Source organism: Amia ocellicauda, chromosome 1 (genome assembly GCF_036373705.1).
Source record: "Amia ocellicauda isolate fAmiCal2 chromosome 1, fAmiCal2.hap1, whole genome shotgun sequence".
Taxonomy (NCBI): domain Eukaryota; kingdom Metazoa; phylum Chordata; class Actinopteri; order Amiiformes; family Amiidae; genus Amia; species Amia ocellicauda.
Genome location: NC_089850.1, coordinates 26088431 through 26105653, shown reverse-complemented (window position 1 = coordinate 26105653; position 17223 = coordinate 26088431). Strand labels below are relative to the sequence as shown.

Genomic DNA, 17223 nt, shown 5'->3' with positions numbered 1-17223 from the left:
TGTTGTTTTCAAATCTATAAAGCATGCAACAGTTTAACTAAATGGTTATTATAGGTTGAAATGAGCCTTTGTTCATTTGTCACACAGTAAATGTATTGCTGTTCATGCATCTTTAATCTTAAAATTAACATGAAATGAGAGTATTTTCTCAAGGAGATTCATATAATGCATTTTATTGTGTATAAAAATGAAGAAATCCTAGTAAAATGTGTCATAAATCTCAGTTTACATTGTCTCCACATGAAAATGCTGATTCTTTCTCAGAATGAGCTTCATGGTAGGCCTTACTGAGTGTTACTACAGTTTGTCACCTGATGAAAAGGTAAACAGACAGAATGGGTGGCAAAGCAGCTTCTCAATAGAGCTATTCGTTTTCCCAACAAAGACAGCTTCATTCTAACAGATGTGCTGCTGCATTCCGTCTGGGTAGTAGGCAGTAGTCTGCAAAGACTTGGCACTTATACTCTTAAAATTTGACATGAAACTCAATTATACTACAGAGGCCAATGAAAAGGAAAACCCTCAGCTGTTTGGCTAGTAATACCCCCGCCTGGCATCAGGATCATTTGAAGTTGAGCTCCAGGGTTAAGCAGCGGTGTATAGTTATCCAGTTGTTCAATGCAGACTGCTCTCTTGGCTGCTTTCCAAAGTGGCTGAAACGGGACCTCTTTCTTTTTTTGTGTGTGGCAGTCAAAAGACAGTTTTGAGGAGTGGCGTCGCAGGACAGAGGATCTTTAGTTTGATTTAGACTGCGCTCGCAGTAGTTAGCGCCACATCTGGATCGCGTTGTTTAGACTGCGCTGGACGCCGGCCTCGTTGAGAACTGGTAAGCATCTTGATGTACGCTGTTAGTAATCACTGCTCCTACCTGACTCTGCTTATGCTTTATTTTGTATATATCTTTAAGTGGATTTCAATTGTTACTTGTATTAAGGGAATCGTTCATCGGAAGTGATAATGAAGAATCGCCTACCACCTGCTTGCAAGTAGGATGTATACAAAAAAAAAAAAATGCAATTGCGCACAAATAAAGTTTCCATTTGAAACACTTAAAAAAAAATGAATGCATCGTATCGATTAAAATGTGTTTCGCATGAAAATATACGCATAGACGCAAAAGGCAGTGGGTGAACCGGCAGGGGAGCGCTCGTTAGCACGCCGCGTCCCAGCTGCGGAAACCCAAGTCGCTAAAGTATGTCTAAATTGTTAACACTTCTGCAACATAGATACGGCAGCTTCTTTTTCGTGTCCAGACATGAAGTTCAGATACCATTGAGCTGGTGTCGGTTTAATTTAGCTTGCAGATCATTGCTGTTTGCAGGTGAGTGAGAATGAATACCTCTGAACGGGATATGATGAATGTTCCTCTCGCTGTATTGATGGTGGAGTGGTCACTCGGGCGTCCATATTAACTCAATTATCGCCGCAGACTGAATTTGTCATGTGTCTGTATATGATTTATATGCCACACATAGGGGTCCGAAAAAGTGCATGAACTAAAACTAAACGTGTGTGTTTCACTTCAGACACAATGAGCTCAACCTGCACTCTTCAGAAGGCATTGTATCAAGTTCTCAATGTAACATTTTCTGGGGAAAACACTGCCCTGTTAATAGTGGCTGGTGTTACACTCAGCAACTTAAAGTCTGTATGAAATTAAAATGAATACCTTGAAGGCCTTTGAGATTTGTTGCCTTCATGTAATATCAGTCCCCATTAAATTGCCCATTGAGAATTCATATTAAACGTGTCTCTAATAAAAATGTGTTCTCGCAGTAAATCAGCTAATTCTTAAGATATAGATCAGGCAATCGCATTAAAATGTCTGGCTGCTAGAGTTTTTCTATGATGATAAGAAGAAGGAGTCTTAGGATAAGGAGTGGTAATGATCCTTATCAAGTTTAATTTATTGAAACGTTAAAAGGATTTATGGTGCATGCTGATGCTTCATGACTTGGAGGGAGCCTGCAGGGGATTGCATCCTCTTGTTTACTTTTTTCAATCATTTGTATGAAAGTTATCTGCCCTGGTCCCTTTTTCCTATTTTTCAACATTTTCCAACACATTGTTCCATGTTGTAGCTTTTGCTGACAGATTACATATTTCCATCATAACACATGGAAATTGATGTAGATAAAAATATGATGAACAATAATACAAAAACATAAGCTTAATTGTTGCTATTTCTGCATAGTATTTTTCCAAATATGGATAAAATAACAGTAGGGAAGTTGTAGTTTGCCATCAACGCAGTAATTGTTCTGATGAAGATTCACTACCTGCTTTGATGACTTACTTTTTTTTTTTTTTTACACATTTGATTACACAGTACCTTGCTGTGGTTTAAAATTATTTGCATTCTGGCCACATTTACATCTCATTACATCTGTTTTAAATGAATGGATCCATTCTTTGGATTCGGTTGTTTCTTCAAAGATATTTTTATGGAAACGTCCTTTGTAGTGTGTGTGTGTGTAGGGGCAGAGGAGGATGTTATTTTTCAAAACAAAGAAACAAACTGTAGAAAACCTATGCAATTGTTGCAATAAACATTTACTTTTCCCCTTTCTGTTTCATTATTGGATTATTCCCTGTATTTAGTAGTGAACCTACTGTTCAGTTTGATTTAATGGTGCATAATTAAACAACAGGCCTACTTGCACTGCAGCCTAAGCATTGCTTTTCAGCAGAGGGTTGTTACAATAGTAAATTAACAGTTGGCTTGATTTAACTGAAACAAATACAGTGTAGCAGGTGTTTTGTTTGGCACTTAAATTGTGCTTGAAGCTCTGTGTTACTGTGTAATGTAAGATGCTAGATCCCAGAGAACAGTTGTGACAGGAGCATTTATCATTTGCAGCATTCGGATGTGATTTATGAGGAACTTGGTTTACAGTACAAGACATGCTTTCAGTTCAAAGCTTATGTGGGTTCTGTAGATTTTTCTTCTTCGTTATCAAGTATTTTCTGGTGTGTGCTATATTAATGAATCTCCTTGGAATTGAAAACCAAACAACAAAACGCCTTTCTGCTTAATGAGAGAGTTTCATCCCCAACACCATGGAGAGTAAGTTTTGTAAATCCGTAACATGAATGATCTTATGGACTCCTCCTGGAAACGTTACATATGATCACTAATTTGTTTGCTGTCATGGAAGACTTAAGATTCTGTGTTTTTTGTGCTTTTTCACATATTAAATCGCATATTAACCAGACCTCTTTAAACTTGTTTGCAGGACCAACTGGATTATGTGATTTACCCATCTGATTCCCACAGGCAGAACATTGGTATGTCTGGTACGTAGCCACCTTTTTCATTAATTATAAAGTTCAATGTATCCCTGGATAAGATACATAAATTACAATGAGATCACAGGTTTCAATGCAGCCAAATATGTATTTGTGTTACAGAAAACTTCTAGCAACATGCTACATGTAAAAATTGAGGAATTGTGATAAAGATGGATTTATTTATCATAAATAACACTAATGCTGTGTGGCAGCACTGTAATTGTACATGCAAAACGCTAAAGGTTAACTTAATAGTGAGGGAGAAGCTTTAGTATTGGTAGTGCCAAGCAGGAGTCGGAAGGCATGAATTTGTCTGTGACATCCTGTAAACACGTTTGAGACATTAGGCCTGTATGTTAAAGTGTTGATGAATTATTGAAAACTTGTTTTTGCAATAGTGATCATATATATAGTTTGAGACTGAATCTTCATAAATTCCCAGCTGTATCCTGATTTTTGTCTGGCCTGTTAGGTGGATGTGTAGTTATCTTTACTGGATCATACTGTGCTGTTCTGAGATGGCATGCTAATGTGCAATTCCAAAAATAACAGTTGAAAAACTGTTTGTGAGTTCGAATGTGTTAGTGCTTCGTCCACATTTCGTCCACTGAAGCCAAAATCATCTTCAATAAAATGTAATTCCATCCAAGTTAAATGGCCATAATGTCTCTGAAAGAAAGTCTGGTAGTGGAAAAACCTGAATAAGAAACTGAAAGAGGTCTTGCTAAATATTGTATTTCCTTATACTTTGCTGAAATGTTATTTTTTGCAATAATCTGTTCATTATCATTTTGTTTTGCCCTGCACTTGGAGTATGTTCACATAGTAATCTTTTAAAACTAGGACACAGTATCCACTCCTTTTATTTTCCCTATATATAAAACTGAATTTCTTAACATTTGGTATCTGTGTAGGGATACAGTTGGCTGGGATCACACCTGTATCTCTCTGACACTGTCTAACTAGCACCAGGTTGTTTTCAATAATTAAAGAAAACGTGTCAAAGGAAGGGACCATACTGTGTAACAGTGTATGAAAAGCATGTAAAGCATTTTTAGCATATTTTTCAACCTCAGAAAAATATTATGACAGGATGTAGTTGTGAAGGATAAACCTCCAGAGACATAGCTGATGCAGTTGTGTTTTAAGCATCCCATTGTCCATCTCTGAGGAAGGCTGCATTTCATTACAAATAATCTATAATTTCCTGGACATGAGTTACGAATAAGAGGCCGTACTGGAAAGTTTGTGTTTTGCTTTTTCATGCTTTAATTAATCTTTTAGGCAAACCTTGAAATTGGCTTTTATTTTACTGCTTATATGCCAATAAATGTCAATGATAAGATTTGTGGGATTTGTATCTTATCACTCTATTTAACTGCAAAAGGATAGTAACATAGTAACTGTACTAAAACATCAACATGAATCAAGTTATATATTTAACTGAAAACCAGATGTGACCAATATGTGCTGCCTGTGTAAGCTTTAGGATGAAAAACCTGAAAGCAAAACTATACTAAACTATAGACTGCATACAAAATGGGGAAACTCTGCTTTTTAAATAAAAATAGAAGACAGAAAAATATAGTAACATAGTAAGCATGAAAATTCTAAACTGACCATAGGAGCAGACTGCAGCAAAAATAATAAAACACTGCTGGAATGAGGATGTGCCCTGATACTGTGAGACAAGACACTACTGTGGACAAGACCTGCTAAAAAAAAGCAGAATTAAAAGAAGATGGAGTGAGCAAGAAAGTGATCGCTAAAGAAAGGCATGTTTAAATTTAATCTTGTGGGACTGTCACTCAGCTTTGGATTGACTGAGCTTCCCCCAACAAAAGCAGGATATCTGGTTTCAATATGATTATTTTCAGTTTAAAAAATAATCGGCTTTTTAAACATGGTCAGAATAGCAACAAGGCATTTCATGTCAAAAGAGCAGACATTATAATAAAACAACAGATGCAGGACATGCATTCAATCTTTTTGCAGTAGTCGTGTGGTGATATAAAAAACATGGAACCATTGAAATGCTATAGAAAAAAACTACTTTGGATATTAATATGCACAACTGAATCTCTCCACACTGTTCAAAAGCTGCTGATGGGTCCTGGTTTCAATTAACTATAGATGCCACTGATTAACCCTGTTGTGAATGTTACTGGTTAGAAGTGTACTGACATATCACACAAGAAGACAAACTTGTAAGTGCTGTTAACCATACGCTGCTGCTCATACCCGACATGCCAACAAAAATAAGAGCATACTTAATCATGACTTTTACAATAAGGAGTCTTTTATAAATCGTTAAAGGTTGAACTTTCAAGGGCAGCATCTACATGGAAAAGTCACAACCTTCTTTCTCATTATGTTTTTGTCTACATGCTTCAGGAAATATGCTGCCATGCAGTTACAATTTCAGAAGAGAAATAGGCTTTTTTGTTGTTGTTTTTGTTGTTTGTTGTCTTTAACCTCTTAAACATTTTGAAAACCCAAATATGGATCTGGTTTTGGGAGAGTGTGCTTTATCTTGATGAATGTGCGTGATATATGCACTCCACAAAGTTGAAGAGTCAAATGGCAGTTTGCTTTCTTTATTTTATACATTATCTGATAATCTTCTTAAGCATATGGAACTTAACGTTGAGAACTCGCTCAAGGGACTATCATTTGAGATTTCTAGATGCTCTTTTGTAGTGTAATGCAGACATTTTACATCCAGATTTTGTGCGATTGTGAGTTAATAGATCCGCAATGTGAATACAGTTAATCTTGACTTGCTAGTAAATCATAACAATAATTTTAGAATTCCATATTTCTTTAGGTCATTCATGATTGACCTCTTCTGTTCCAAATGTTTTTCATTCTATTAATCTGTTTGGCTCACAATGTGTTATTTCAGAGGTAATGTGAATACAATTCTCCATTCACAAAACTGGCATGGTGCAACAGTATTATGGTTGTAACCCTTTAGAAGGCCAGGTTAACATATGAAGTATATCAAGACCAATGAATTAAGAATATTACCAAATAATTAGGTATGTTAAAGGTGCAATATTGCATAACACTGGGTCTGAAAAGTGGAGATACAGTTGTGGCAAATTTCAAAATAGAAAGATAAGTAGAAAAGCAGTGTGCATTACTGGTTACTTGTATTCTGAATCTAGGTCCGCTTTCTTTTTATTCTTTTAGCTATGCACACTTGACTTTCTATCTACCTGACAAAAACTTGGATTGGTGTAACATTTTCTACCAGACCATGTATATTATTATTTTTCTTGCAACTTGCTTTTCCAATCATAACTGCCTTTGCTGTCACCCTGGTAGCCTAACTAATAAAATAAACTGCTTTGAATTCCTGTGAAGGTATGTCATGGATTCATCGGAGAGAAGCTGCTTAATCTAATTTTTAGTCAAAATGTCTTCAGAATCCGTACTTGTATTACTTATGGAACATGATGAGCACGTGCATCAGCTAACTGGCATAACCAATCAGAATAGGGGTGCGTTTTTGCAACTACAACACAACAAGGCTAAGCCACCTTTGAACAAGAACTTGTGACTATAACAAAAAACGGACCGTTAGAAATGGCGGAGGTTGAAAATAATGTAGTTGCAGCAATTCTGAGTGTTATTGATGAATGTTATATGATGGTGATGAATGTAATGCTAACAATTGTCACATACGTCAGAAGTTGTATACCAATAAATCATGCAAAATATAGTGTCTATATACAGGCAAACGTGTTCAACTGCATTACAGTGTACACCGACGATTATTTTGAGCAATCAATCAATCACAGATCTGCACACCCAGACTTCTGGTAGATATAGATATAATTGATTTAACTTTGCTGGATTGTATGTCCAAGACCCCACCCAATGAGTCTTTTTACACGACCATGAACCGAGAGTGGAGTATCATACTGGGTTCACTGGCTCAAATCATGTGCGACCGCTGGGTCCAGTGACCACACTGCAAAAACACACAAACATACAACCTGATGAACTGGTCATAGTGCGAATACACACCTAGATTGATGTATCATTGGCATTTCCTTCTTCACTATTTGTTCTTGGTAATAAATGCGAACCGAACCAGCGCCCTGGATAGAACAAATAGCCCAATAAACACAATGGAAGGAAACTGGCAAAACAGGGAAATGATCAAACTTTTATCAGTCCGTCTCCCTGTATTTACCTCCTAGTTACCAAGAATCTCGACATTCTTGGGAGAAACAATATATGCTGCAGTCGATGGGTCTAATAAGACCGAACTGAACCCATTACTGATAATAGCTTGGCTTCCTGGAGCAGGTCATTTCTGAGTGTAGAAGCTCAGCCAGTCCCCTGTTTATTCTGGCAAAGGGAAAAGACCTAAACAAAGCTCCCTGATCTTAGTAATGGCATAGGGACTTTTCTGCCTTCCTGGACAGCTGAGTGGCCCCTGTGGCTTGCCATACAGGAAATCAATTGCAGCTGAATGGGCACAGTTTCCAGTCCAAATATAAACACATCTTTGTATTTCACAACCCTTTCTTTCATCTGTGATGTGTTTTTACTATTAAACTGAAGAAAGCAAAGCTAAAGTATGTCTGTGTAAGACACCAAAGGCTGAGCTGGGTCTCACAGAATGAAACAAAACACCAGTGGGATTCTTTAGACACCAGCCATGGCTTGATTGTGAGATTTGTCAATGTCATGTAATTCAGATAAAGGGTGTTAATCTCACGTCTTCACAGATTATTTTTTTTTAACAGCTTTAGAAGGAATCTTTTAGGTTTTCTGTCTAGCAGGTGATTATTGAAAAACAAAACAAATGGTTCATGTTTCAGTTTTAGCATAAGAATACAGAAGGTATGAACTCTAGTGTAAAGGACTGCTGTCTACTAGTGTTTGCTATCCTGCTGTAGCTCTCCATTTCACATATGAAAAACTTTAAAATGTTTTTTCTTCCCCGTCTTAAGTACTCTTTTGAGATTAATCTTATCTTCAGAAAATGCCACATGGAATTGGGTGTGTTTGGTGTGACCTGTTATTACACGATGATGCATTCCCTTAGGGAAGTGCTTATCAGTGCTTGATACTGCTTTTTAAAGGCCAGCCCGCTTATGACAGTGTGTTGAGTGCTTATGTATAGTGTGCTGTGGAGCACCTGAACGCTGCCGGTTCACATTCAGGCTTCACTGTTGTTCAACATGGGATGGAAATGGAAATAGTTCACATCCATTTAGAGAGAGAATTAGTGATTGTGTTATTTAGTTAAAAGGGCTTTTAAATAATTTTCTGTTCCTGTCTTGGATCTCATTACTCATTACTGAGTTTCACTTAAGGCTGGAGATTTATAGATTTGAGTATGTATGTTCCCTCCTCACACGTGACTGCAAATGAAAATACTTGCAATGTAAATTGCTTTCGTTAACATGGAAAACCATTATACGTTATGCAAAGCTTTGTGTCCAGAGAATGCAAATCAGTAATCAACAATCCACATTTCCTGAAAGAATTGTTGCAGCAGTAAGTTTAACATAAGAGTAATTGTAATGTCTTTAGGAAGGCATCACCCAGCAATCTTGTGAAATTTATATTGCTGTTTCTGTGTACCTGAAATAAATAGTATATTAATTTGATTCCAGCATTAAAACAAATTGCATTATATTACTTTTATGGCTGGTTACCTTTTTTAACACTAGTCTATGATTACTCTAACAAAACTAACATTGGGTCTTTGAAAACAGCCCTTAAAGAATCAAGGTAAAATGCAGGAATTAAAAATAAATAAGTATATATGTTTCGTGTGTGTTTATTATAAACAACTTGGAACAAAAGCATTCACGTTCAGAACAAGGGTTCAGCTCATGAAGTATTGTTGTTTATTTATAATTGGAAAGGAAGTAGAATATTCCAAACCCTCTTATTTTACTTTGTGAAATGAAAGAAGCCTTTGTTTGACTTTAGTGTTTTCCAGTTTTAAAATATGATATAGTAGCAAAAGTTTGTTTGGTGCTTTGTGGGTCTTCACAAAATTATTCTGCTGTCCTTGTGTTGAAAGATGATTCATTGTTCCTCACATATTGATTCTGTTGTATACATTGCTGTTTATTGTGAATGTATACTATAGCCCCTTGAAGTTCACATATTGCATCCATCATGTGGTATTAAAGATAATGGCCCTGAAGGCCACAGAACCATGCTGCTGTTAAGGGTTGTAGGAGGGTTGGTAAGGGGCTGAGGCCTGTGATCTTCAGATATTCGCACCGTGCTTGAGATGCTTAGCAGACTGAGGTTCCTAAGCAGGAAACAGTGATACATAATCGCTCTTTTCATGCAAGCTACTTTTGATATTTTCCCATTTCCAGACAAGATGACATCATTAGATCAGATGCTTTGTTTATTCTCCTTTGGGAGAATCAAGAAACCCAGTAAGGCTTAAGTATGTTGTAGCACTACAGTAGCTAGGAACACCAGATAGTTTATGCTGTGCATTTGATGGATGTTATTCTTTAAGAGATCCTCTTTTTCTTCTATTAATTGCAACATTTATTTATTAATTGGTTGGTTGCTTATACAACCACACATTAAGAACATAATATTGTGGTGTAGGCCTATACTTTTGAAAGTTTTTGATACTAGAAAGTTCTAGAAATTAGATTTACTAGTGTTGTCTTGCATTTGAAGAAATTTCTGGATCTTCTGGTACTTTATCCTCTATCTAATATGATATTGGATTGTTCTTAAGTTCTTTTCTCTATAGGTTTTCATTGTATATTCTTTATTTCAATAATAAGACTCCCAGACTCGTACATATTCAGAAAGTGGGTTTGGCTTTAGCTCCATTGACATATACTTCTCTCTATATGGACATACACCGATCAGCCATAACATTATGACCACTGACAGGTGAAGTGAGTAACACTGATAATCTCGTTATCATGGCACCTGTCAGTGGGTGGGATATATTAGGCAGCAAGTGAACATTTTGTCCTCAAAGTTGATGTGTTAAAAGCAGGAAAAATTGGCAAGCGTAAGGATCTGAGCGACTTTGACAAGGGCCAAAATGGCTAGACGACTGGGTCAGAGCATCTCCAAAACTGCAGCTCTTGTAGGGTGTTCCCGGTCTGCTGTGGACAGTACTTATCAAAAGTGGTCCAAGGAAGGAAAAGCGGTGAACCGGCGACAGGGTCATGGGCGGCCAAGGCTCATTGATGCACATGGGGAGCGAAGGCTGGCCCGTGTGGTCCGATCCAACAGACGAGCTACTGTAGCTCAAATTGCTGAAAAAGTTAATGCTGGTTCTGATAGAAAGGTGTCAGAACACACAGTGCATCGCAGTTTGTTGCGTATGGGGCTGCGTAGCCGCAGACCAGTCAGGGTGCCCATGCTGACCCCTGTCCACTGCTGAAAGCGCCTACAATGGGCATGTGAGCATCAGAACTGGACCACGGAGCAATGGAAGAAGGTGGCCTGGTCTGATGAATCACGAGTTCATGGTGTTTACTTGGCCTCCAAATTCCCCAGATCTCAATCCAATCGAGCATCTGTGGGATGTGCTGGACAAACAAGTCCAATCCATGGAGGCCCCACCTCGCAACCTAAAGGATCTGCTGCTAACGTCTTGGTGCCAGATACCACAGCACACCTTCAGAGGTCTAGTGGAGTCCATGCCTCGACGGGTCAGCGCTGTTTGGGCTGCAAAAGTGGGACCTACACAATATTAGGCAGGTGGTCATAATGTTATGGCTGATCGGTGTATGTATATGTTGGTGTGTGTATAAGTGCTCCTAACACTCATTGATTGGTTGCATATCTAAACTTTGGCAGATCCACATCTTTCCAGGTAAAAGGAGAAGATACAGCCGAGTCCAAGAATTCATTTTCTGACAATATAAAAGTGCATTGCTACAGGGCTGTTGGATCATCTGTTTGCTAGAGAAACAATGTATAGCAGTTTAGTTGTAAAAGCCGCTTACAGTTTTCCTTGACTAAAGGATAAATATGTTTGAAATGAAATGCCATATGCAGGCTGATTCTGCTTTATAAGATTAAGAGTCCAGTTAAGCAGGCTTGAAACAGCCATCCTACATTTCCCCTGGCCCCCTCTACTTTTTTTAAATGTGTTGATGATACAACGAAACTATGACATTCCCTGATGTTTATTTAGTATGATATGTATGTCACTTCTTCTCCCAAGTGTGGCAGTGTTTGATGGCTATGCTGAAGAAGGATGATTTAATTCCTCCAAATTCCTCAGATCTCAATTCAATCAAGCATCTGTGGGATGTGCTGGACAAACAAGTCCAATCCATGGAGGCCCCACCTCGCAATTTACAGGACTTAAAGGATCTGCTGCTAACGTCTTGGTGCCAGATACCACAGCACACCTTCAGAGGTCTAGTGGAGTCCATGCCTCGACGGGTCAGGGCTGTTTTGGTGGCAAAAGGTGGACCTACACAATATTAGGCAGGTGGTCATAATGTTATGGCTGATCAGTGTATGGGTATGACTAAATTAAAGGGAGTTTCCTCAAGCTACTTCAAGAAACCTATATAAATAATAATAATAGATGTGCAAAGAGCTGTTGAAGTGAGTGGAACTGAAGACCAATAGAACTATATGTATGTATTAGAAGTGTTATCATCTTGGGGAAATGCAGAAATATACCTATATCCTTAATTTCTTCCATATCCATTTCTTATGTATGTGTCTGATATTGATTATCTATTTAATCTATCTGATTTTGTGCATGTAGAGAAAAGTGCACATTTCCACCCAAAAATGTTTGCATATTAGTTTCAATTTGGAAAATCTTTCACCTTGATAAATTAATAATTTAATAAATGTGAACAACTCGTCACCCAGATTCATATTTAAATGCTATGGGACTGTATTTTCTTTCCCTCTGACATTTTCCATATGGCTGAAGGAAAATAGGCTATGTAAGATAGAGTGAATCTGGGGCAGAAAAATAGACTCTTCAAAATCTGAAATGAAGGCTTGTAGAAGTTTAATTTCTGTAACTTCTATTTGTCCAAACAATAATGTTTGTGACATGAGTTGGATGTGTTGCTGGACCCCAGATTAAAACCATTTTCATATGTAGCCCAAATGAACAACAAGCCTGCTCCAAAAATGGATTTCTACACTCTTGTGAGCTTAGGAAAGTGACATAAATTTAACAGGGTTTAATGCACAATGGGTTAATGTCGTGAAACTACAGACATGCTCCAAACAAAACCCTTTCCTTAGTTTTAATTTATTCTGTATTAACACGTGTGACAGTGCTCTGATGACATCAAGGAAATAAGTGACCTTGATTAAAGGACATCTGCTATTTTGTATTTGCTTTCCTGTTGCTTTTTTTAAAATATTGGAATACACGTCTACCCCCTCCAAGACGGGATGTTGAGCCTGCCGACAAGTAGCATGAAGTTTACTGAAATGCTCAGGTGCAACTTGCTCATGGGACAGCAATGTCACAGACGACATTCCAGTCAGCCATATGGACTATTCACTGAACAGCCAGGAAAAGAAAAAGTGCAGGAGTTAGATTAGTGTTACTGAAAGAGTAACTTTTTGTAATTTTGTTTTTTAATAAATGCATCTTCCTTTCAATTATAATATTTTGAGTGAATTTAGGTTTCCCGACAAGTTACTCAAGAAGGTTTTTTAAGTGCTAAGTAGGCTGTTTATTAAACACCTTCAAATGACAATACACGTTATTGAGACGCTCAAGACACAGATGTAAGGGAGATGTTTATATGGCTTATTCAATTCAAGAGATCAATTTCAGTTGTAGCAAAATAAGTTATTGGTTCACTTCATTATTTAGGTATATAATACAGGCACCGTGTAAACAAGTGCAAAAGTATGTACCCATCCACAGTAAAGTTTCCATTGTTTGTGATCCTAAAACATTCAAATAGGACTCTGTACACGATAAACCTCACAAATTGTTAGTTATGTTCTTAAAGAAAATCAGAAGATTCTCAACTGCATAAGTATTCAACCCCAAAAGGTTAGTTTGAAAAGTTAATAAATTTAGTGTTCTAGTCTCTGTCACGGTTTAGTCAAAAGTTACTCATTATAGGGAACACCATCATTAAGAAGTGGAATGTGCTTCATCCCACCCAGTCACTACTCCGATCAGGCTGCCCTTACAAACTGAGCAGCCGGGTGAGCAGGAAACTGGTTAGGGATGCCACTCTGAATCCAACAGTTACTTTGTACATTAAAAAAGACCCCTCTTAAATATTGTATGAGGTCTGCGAAAGATTATGTAAATATACTGCAGATGTAGCAGAAGGTTTTGTGATCAGACAACAAATGAAAAGCTTCATAGCTGGCACAAGTCCAACCCAGCACATCGCCCACACAACACCATCTGAACCATGATGAGGGCAGCATCATGTTATGGAGAAACTTATCAGTAGGGACTGGGAAACTTGAGGGGAATATGGGTGATGCAAAGTACAAGCAAATCCTAGAGGAAACCCTGCTTGAGTCAACCATAAATCAATACTGGGTCTTAGGCCTTCAGCAGGACAATATCCCACAGTACAAGGCCAAAGCCACACTGGAATGGTCAAAAATGAAGAAAGTGATTGTCCTTGAGTGGCCCAGTCAAAGTCTATACTTGATCCCAATAGAATATGTATGGAAAGACCTGAAGATTGCAGTCCAGTGATAAACAATCGCCAATGAACTTGTAGGAACTGGAGCAATTTTGTGAAGAACGGGCAAAAATTACACCATCTCACTGTACAAAGTTGGTAGAAACCTATCCAAAAATACCTATTGTAGTAATTGCTTCTAAAGTTGCTTTCACCAAGTCCTGATCTAGGGGGCTGAATACTTACGCAAGCAGTACATTTGAATTGATATCTTCTTCACAGTTTTGGTGACATTCAACCTCCTTAACATATAACCGTTTGATCATATTAAAAAGTCAATTTAAAAAATTGGTTCATGTTATTTGAAATGTCATTGGTCATGGTTGGGGGTTGCTTACTTTTGCAAGGCATGGTCATTATATATATGTCTAAGTAAAGTCATATTCATGCAGTGCTTTTATTGGACAAAGGAATTGTAAGTATATTAACATTTTGCATTAATGTATTCATTTATTGATCATGATTTCACGATTTAGAAAAAGGGGTTTCTCTCGGTTCTATCATGGGTACCACATGCATGTGCTTTCATTATCCCTTAGAGAAAAGCGATGGATTCTTGGAAAATAAATTAACCTTTAATGGAAAATACTTCCTTCTTATGGGAGTTCTAATAGTTCAATGGTTAAATCAATAAATAGGAAGGGTGTGTTTAAGGAAAGACTTCAGGAAGGGTATTGTACTAGGTCATTTCAAGGTAGTGTATCTAGATTACATCATTTGGATTGTTTTCTTAAATTTCATTTTGACTTTCCCTTCCTTCTGAACTATATAACACCAAAATGTGTGTCTATCACTTGTCTCTTTGAGCTTCAGTAGTAAAAAATGCTTAAGATATCCAAAAGCCTGTTTTGGGAGAATACACTTCAGTTTCATTTTGCAACAAAGTTGAAAAGCATTCATTTCAGGCACAAGCACTCTTGAGTTATTGAGATTGGTAGCACGTTGTGAATAATCGATCAACGGGAACAACCTCTTAAAAAAGACTATGTAGAGATCAACAGTTAACTTACGATCAAGTTATGATCAAGGATGCCTTTTGGCCTTTTTTAAACAGCATTTCAGGATTCTACTTCCATTGTATTTCTATACTGCTTAATTAAAAGCAATCACATGAATGTATTTTATATAAATACAACTGTTCGTAACAAAAGAAAAAGGGCAAGTTAGTGGATGGAATTCAGTTTGTGGGCAGCTGTGAATTTTGGTTCTTACCTTTTAGGTAGAAATGTAGGTGAGACAGACAGAGATGACAGCGAGATCTCTGAAGGGAAAGGATGGGATATATTTGAGTATTGTATAAAAACTCATTGGGTTGCTCGCACTCTCGTAAATAAGGTTCATAAAAACAGTTTTGTATTGTTTCATTCCAGCCTCCCTTAGTCTGGAGATAACCTAGATCCCAAAGAGGTCTAGCACATAGAGAGCCAAACTCATGGTAGATTTTTTTTTTTTACTCAAATTTATTCATAGTTTTTTATTTATTTATTTATTTATATTTAGTCTTGTCAAACAGATAAAAAATATGTTCTGTTCCTTGTCCTCATTTGTTCAATGTCATATTTATGTATACCTTTATTTACTCCCCCCAATAAAATGTCTATGTATCTGACAGTTGATGCCTTTGCAGAAAAATAACTCAATGCTTGCTGCAGATTTTCATACAGAGGAATTGAGGACTCCTCTGTGATGTATTCATTTTCATGTCAGTGCCTGTGATTTAACATGTGTTGTACATTTAGGCCTAGTTGAAATTGGCTGCTGATGTCCACATGTTATTGTTAATTTCATTCTTTACCTCAACTAAAGTTCATTACTGGACCACACACAAATGAATGTGTTAAGTGCTACCATAGCATGTTTTTTGGTAAACGGATGTATATACGTCAAGCTGTTTCTGGATAGTTAAATTGGTGATTTATGTTTTATGATGCCCTCTTTACTTAATTTCACTGAAAAAGGGAGGAAGGTATTACCCTTTTTAATTATGCAATTTAATATTGCTGATAATTATATGCAGTTAAACTAGTGTGGCAGCAGCCCACTTTACCACTAAAAGATAGGCCTACACTTGCATGTGATTTAAAATATTTTTTTACAGCTGTGCGGTCTGCTAAACCTGAAACATAGGCCCAAAACAATTGGTTCCCTGAAGAAAGACGTTTATAAAGACATATCTAAGATGCCTTTTAATATACACTCACCTAAAGGATTATTAGGAACACCATACTAATACTGTGTTTGACCCCCTTTCGCCTTCAGAACTGCCTTAATTCTACGTGGCATTGATTCAACAAGGTGCTGAAAGCATTCTTTAGAAATGTTGGCCCATATTGATAGGATAGCATCTTGCAGTTGATGGAGATTTGTGGGATGCACATCCAGGGCACGAAGCTCCCGTTCCACCACATCCCAAAGATGCTCTATTGGGTTGAGATCTGGTGACTGTGGGGGGCCAGTTTAGTACAGTGAACTCATTGTCATGTTCAAGAAACCAATTTGAAATGATTCGACCTTTGTGACATGGTGCATTATCCTGCTGGAAGTAGCCATCAGAGGATGGGTACATGGTGGTCATAAAGGGATGGACATGGTCAGAAACAATGCTCAGGTAGGCCGTGGCTTTTAAACGATGCCCAATTGGCACTAAGGGGCCTAAAGTGTGCCAAGAAAACATCCCCCACACCATTACACCACCACCACCAGCCTGCACAGTGGTAACAAGGCATGATGGATCCATGTTCTCATTCTGTTTACGCCAAATTCTGACTCTACCATCTGAATGTCTCAACAGAAATCGAGACTCATCAGACCAGGCAACATTTTTCCAGTCTTCAACTGTCCAATTTTGGTGAGCTTGTGCAAATTGTAGCCTCTTTTTCCTATTTGTAGTGGAGATGAGTGGTACCCGGTGGGGTCTTCTGCTGTTGTAGCCCATCCGCCTCAAGGTTGTACGTGTTGTGGCTTCACAAATGCTTTGCTGCATACCTCGGTTGTAACGAGTGGTTATTTCAGTCAAAGTTGCTCTTCTATCAGCTTGAATCAGTCGGCCCATTCTCCTCTGACCTCTAGCATCAACAAGGCATTTTCGCCCACAGGACTGCCGCATACTGGATGTTTTTCCCTTTTCACACCATTCTTTGTAAACCCTAGAAATGGTTGTGCGTGAAAATCCCAGTAACTGAGCAGATTGTGAAATACTCAGACCGGCCCGTCTGGCACCAACAACCATGCCACGCTCAAAATTGCTTAAATCACCTTT

At 37.8% G+C, this 17223-nt stretch overlaps 1 protein-coding gene across 1 annotated transcript in view; it reads left to right on the top strand.

Moving 5' to 3' along the window:
* Nucleotides 1-437: 437 nt before the first annotated feature.
* Nucleotides 438-17223, top strand: part of LOC136746933 (pleckstrin homology domain-containing family G member 1) — a 97439-nt gene continuing 80653 nt past the window's right edge. Inside the window, exons 1-2 of the mRNA XM_066699827.1 lie at nt 438-826; nt 3237-3297. Coding sequence (XP_066555924.1) covers nt 3291-3297 — 7 coding nt within the window. The 5' untranslated portion in view covers nt 438-826; nt 3237-3290. The remainder of the gene's footprint in view (nt 827-3236; nt 3298-17223) is intronic.